Here is a 5,258-nt window from a genome sequence, read left to right as displayed (position 1 = left end):
ATTCTTCTTCTGATGGTTTACCTTTGACAGATCCTACTTTATACCATACTATTGTTGGAAGCTTGGTATATCTCACTATTACTCATCCAGATATTGCATATACTGTTTATGTTGTTAGTCTGTTTGTTATTTCTCCTACTACCATTCACTAGGCAACTATTCTTTGTATTTTACAATATCTTCGAGGTACAATCTTTCAGAGTCTTTTACTTCCATCCACCTCTTCCTTGGAGCTGCGAGTATACTCTAATGCTAATCATGACAGTGATTCATAGATCACAAGTTTGTTACTGGTTTCTGTATCTTTTTAGGTGATTCTCTTATTTCTTGGAAGAGTAAGAAGCAATCTATTATTTCTCAATCTTCAACTGAAGCAGAATATAATGCTGACATCTACTACCAAAGAGATTGTTTGGTTACACTGGTTACTTGTGGATATAAGAGTTTCACTTTCTCATCCTACTTCTATGTTTTGTGATAACCAGAGTTCTGTTCAGATTGCTCACAACTCGGTTTTTCATAAACGAACTAAGCACATTGAGATCGATTATTATCTTACTCGTCATCATCTCAAGCATGACACCATTACTATACCTTTTATTTCTTCTTCTTTGCACATTGTAGATTTCTTTACTAAGTCGCATTCCATTTCTTATTTTCGTTTTCTAGTTGGCAAACTCTCGATGCTTGTAGCTGCCGTATTGGGAGTTTGAGGAGAGATGTTAAGAAATAATATTTATTTTGTTTTATTTATTAAGGGTGGAATAATATTTTTAGTTTAGCGTATATATAATCTCTTTGTATTTAGGTTAAAACCTTAGCCTCCTTCTCTCTTGTATTAGTATTTCTTTTATGTTAGTTTGGATTGCTTTAACAATAGAAACATGTATAACTAGATAAAACACCAAGGAACAAAACAAATTAAAATTTCTCGAGTTAAGAAAGTGATTTGTTTAGCTGAGAAACACAAAGTTCCTGTAACACTATTGTGGGATTTTGTGAGAGAAAAAACCTGAGAAAGTCGTGAAGGGTTAAAATGGTTCAGGCTTCAGAGAGTGGAGAATAGGCTATTTGCAACTTGCAGATGGAATCATTTCTGTGGGATATTCTTGACAAGAAGGTTTGATTTCTACTAATGAATCTTTATTATAATGTACTGGCAGGCTAGGTCCATAACCTTAAAAGAGTCTAGTACATTCATTTTGCTAGAAGAAAATGAGCTGCTGCATTCAACATTCAAGTATTCTGACCAAAACAATAAAACAAAAACAAAGTATGCCACTTATCATAAATTACAGCACTTGAGATCTCTCTAGCTGTTAGAGAGAATCTTGGTAATTTTATGCAGTTCCGAGGGAACATCTCCTATATCCATTCTTTCACTTGGCAAATCAGCAGAACATCGAAGTCCAACTTGCAGGATTGATGCCAAGCACTCCTTCACCTTTCCAATGTTGATGCTTCTGCTGCCTCTTGGACCATTTCTCCTTGTCTGAGCTTCCTCTTGGATATCATTTGAGAGTAGAGGATCAATAATCTCCATTACCTGATCAGGAAGGGCTGCTTTAACAAAACTATGCAAGTTAAATTCCCCTGTAAACATGCTGTCGATGGGCCTTTTTCCTGTGAACATCTCCAGTAAGAGAATTCCATAGCTATACACATCACCATGTGTTGAAGCCTCTCCTCCCATTCCGTATTCTGCAATTTAAGCAAAAACTAAGAAAGTCTTTTACTAAGATTTCCTAGATAGCATAGACATCATGTTCGAAATGATGTTATATATCGTCTTCAAATTGGAATTATAAAGCAACACGTCACATGTATAGCAGAAAATACAAACATATTTATTGGATATGTAGCAAGTTGATTTCTAAATGAATACGAGGAAGAGTAATTGCTTAATATTTTACCTGGTGCTACATAACCAATGGTTCCTCGTATGCAAATTGAGCTGGACTCAGTAGAAAATGACTCCCCAAGAGCAGCTAAAAGAATTTTTGCCAGGCCAAAATCACCCACATGAGCAGTAAGGTCATTGTCAAGAAGGATGTTGCTCGGTTTTAGATCACAATGAACTACTGTTGTTTCACATTGGTTGTGAAGATAATCTAATGCTAGGGCCACATCAGTCGCTATGTTTATCCTTTGCAGCAGACTCAAATTTTTGAAATCTTCTGATTCCGTTGAACTTGCATGTAACCAGCTCTCCAAACTCCCATTTGACATAAACTCCATGATCAAAGCTTTGAAGTCATCGCCTTTGAAATCAATGGTTGAGCAAGAATTTACAATTCTAACAAGATTTCGGTGTCTGATATTCCTCAACGCGTTGATTTCAGCCATGAAAGTATTGTTGGCTCCTCTTTGTTGAAGCTTGAATACCTTTACAGCTACTTGATCATCAGATCCAAGTATACCTTTGTAGACGGTACCATATTTTCCGTCCCCAATTATGTTGGTCGAAGAGAACCCACCAGTAGCACGTGCAAGTTCCGAATAGGAAACTCTTTGGTATTTCTTCTCTAATGGTGAGACCAAAGAAGGTCCAATTTTGTTTGTTTTTTTGCTGTGTATAACAGCACAGACAGATGCCAACAACAGGAGAAGGAAAAGTGCAACACTACTTATAAGAATTACTACCTTCCGAGGAAAACCATTCTCTTGTCTCTGTTTTGGGCATTCATGCAATTGCAGTGCCTTGATTCCTCCACATAGCTTGTCATTTCCGGCAACTGAAAATGCACTAGCATTGTTGAAAACTCCTCCAGTTGGCACTTCACCATCAAAACTGTTAACGGAAAGGTTGAGATAACCAAGAAGAGGTAATTCACCAAGAAACTTGGGAATTTGCCCAGACAAATTGTTGCGGGCAAGGTTGAGGACTCGAATACTTCTTAGCTTCTTGAAAGAAGAAGGAATAGTTCCTTCAAAGAAGTTGCCCTCCATGTTGAGGTTTTCCAACATGACACAATTCTCGATAGAACGTGGAATTTCTCCAGATAATTTGTTTTCTGAAATATCCAATTCATTAAGATTTCTTGCATTACCCAGTTGAGATGGTAATGGACCTGTTAAATTATTTAAAGCTAAGAAGAGGCCAAATAGAGAATCAATACCAGCAAGTTTCTCAGGTATCACACCACTAAGATGATTGTATGAAAGGTCCAACACTTCTAGTTGACTGTAATTTGCCAGAGAAACCGGTATAGTTCCCTCAAGAAAATTGTCTGCTAGACTGAGACGAAGTATTCCAGAAAGGTTTCCGAAGGAGGATGGAATATTTCCTGAGATTTTGTTGGTGTAAATATGAAGCTCTTGCAACTTGGAAAGTTTTCCAATAGAATCAGGTAATCTTCCTGTAAGCATGTTTCCATGAAATGCAAGATACTCCAGGTTCTTAAGATTTTCAATCTCTACAGGAATGTCTCCAGTTATGTAGTTAGTCCCCAGTGTTAACCAATAGAGGTTGGTAGAGAGATTTGCAATAGAGATTGGCAATACGCCTCTAAGGTGATTTTCAAAAAACCACACCTCTCTTAAATTGGTGCAATTGGTTAAGGAGGTAAGAAAGGTTAAATCACTCGTATTCTCATCCCCAAGCGGATTGCCGCCAAAGTTTATTGTTTCAAGATTTTGCAGGTTTCCCAAATTATTTGGAACAGGCCCCGTTAAGGAATTATATGCTAAATCAATATCTATGAGGCTTGAGAAATTGACTATAGATTTTGGAATATGACCAAAGAATTGGTTTGTTCCAAGATAAAGAGTTTGCATCTTGGGTAGGGTTAAGCCTATATCATGCGGGAGGCGACCTGTTAATTGGTTGTCCGCAACGGTAAGCAAATTGATGGATGAGATATTGTAAAGCTGTTCAGGAACCATACCAGACAATTTGTTGGAATACAAACTTAGAACTTCTAAGGCTGAGAGTCGTCCAAGTTCAGCAGGAATGATTCCTTCCAGATTGTTCAATTGTAGACTTGCACGCTGCATACTGGAGAGGTTCCCAAATGAAGGTGGGATTGCGCCTGTGAAATTATTGCTGGCGAGGCTCAACCTGCGGAGCCTGGACAAAGAGCCAAGTGCACTAGGAATTTTCCCTCTAAAATTGTTTCCATATAGATTCAGGAATATGAGGTTTGAACAAATACCCAAGGTGGAAGGAAGTTCACCTTGGAAGGAGTTATTTGCTAGAGAAAGATATCTCAATCGAAACAATTGACCAACTTCTGGTGGAAAAATATGATGGAATCTGTTTCTACTGAGATCAATCACCCTGAGGAATGTAAGATTCCCAAAATGGGGAGATAGTGAACCTGCCAGTTTAAGTGAAGACAGATTCAGGGAAGTCACTCTTCGATGTCTGCGACCGCATGTAACTCCTTGCCAACTGCAGAACTGCAGTGAGTTGTTCCATGAGCTTAAACTATTGAAAGGATCCTCTGATATAAAATCCTTAATGGCAAGCAAAGCTTGCTGGTCTGTCTGATTTGTGAAGCCAAAAGTGGCAGTTACAGTGGTGGCTTCTATGTAGTTGATGAACAAAAGAATGCCCAAGAACCAAAGAGATGAGTTCAGTAGCCCTGAAAGCATTTTTCTTTTCTGATTTTTTTTCCGTGTTTGTGCCTGATGAAGCCAGGATGAGCTTAAGCAAGTCAATAAGAAGCCAAGATCCTCCATTTTATAGTTAGAGGATTGGAATCTAAGTGGAAACCAACACGAATCTACGAATGCATACAGGAGCCATCGACTTGACTACGTGAAGATGCTTGTACAATTAACAGTCATCTTCAAAAAGTAGAAAAAAAGAAAAAAAAAAAACAAAAGTAAGCAGTGTTGATGGTACAGTTTCCACAGTATTGAAGAGAAGAATTTAGTCTTCACGCGCAAAAGCTAGCTTAGCGATAACATCTGCTTGGAAAAGAGAAGAGACACCGGTGTGAAATCAAAGTGGAATTTAGCATTTTGAAAGTGTGGTTGTGATTGTTTTTAAAATATTTTTTATTTAAAAATATATTAAAATTGTCACGATTTGATTTTTGGATCCATGACCAGCATATAGGCAAATAAAACGATACAGATCCTAATGCTCCACTTATTATGAAATTAATTATATTATTATTTCTTTAACCTAAAGCTCTGATACCAAGTTTGTCACGACCCGATTCCCGGATCCATGACCGGCACATAGATAAGGTTCCCCTCCAAGGTTCTATACCTATGCGAACCCAAACTTACATACAAACTTATCATTT

At 37.7% G+C, this 5,258-nt stretch overlaps 1 protein-coding gene across 1 annotated transcript; it reads right to left on the bottom strand.

Moving 5' to 3' along the window:
- Window positions 1-1,121: 1,121 nt before the first annotated feature.
- Window positions 1,122-5,040, bottom strand: LOC7474826 (probable LRR receptor-like serine/threonine-protein kinase At3g47570). Its single transcript, XM_002322074.4, has 2 exons — window positions 1,914-5,040; window positions 1,122-1,701 (listed from the first exon to the last, which is right to left on the bottom strand). Exons 1-2 carry the CDS (start codon window positions 4,681-4,683, stop codon window positions 1,313-1,315), a joined length of 3,159 nt encoding a protein of 1,052 aa, XP_002322110.2. The 5' UTR covers window positions 4,684-5,040; the 3' UTR covers window positions 1,122-1,312.
- Window positions 5,041-5,258: the final 218 nt, after the last annotated feature.

The sequence above is a fragment of the Populus trichocarpa genome, chromosome 15 (genome assembly GCF_000002775.5).
Source record: "Populus trichocarpa isolate Nisqually-1 chromosome 15, P.trichocarpa_v4.1, whole genome shotgun sequence".
In the NCBI taxonomy this organism is placed as follows: domain Eukaryota; kingdom Viridiplantae; phylum Streptophyta; class Magnoliopsida; order Malpighiales; family Salicaceae; genus Populus; species Populus trichocarpa.
Note: the sequence above shows the minus strand (reverse complement) of the source record. Positions and strands in the feature narration are given on the sequence as shown.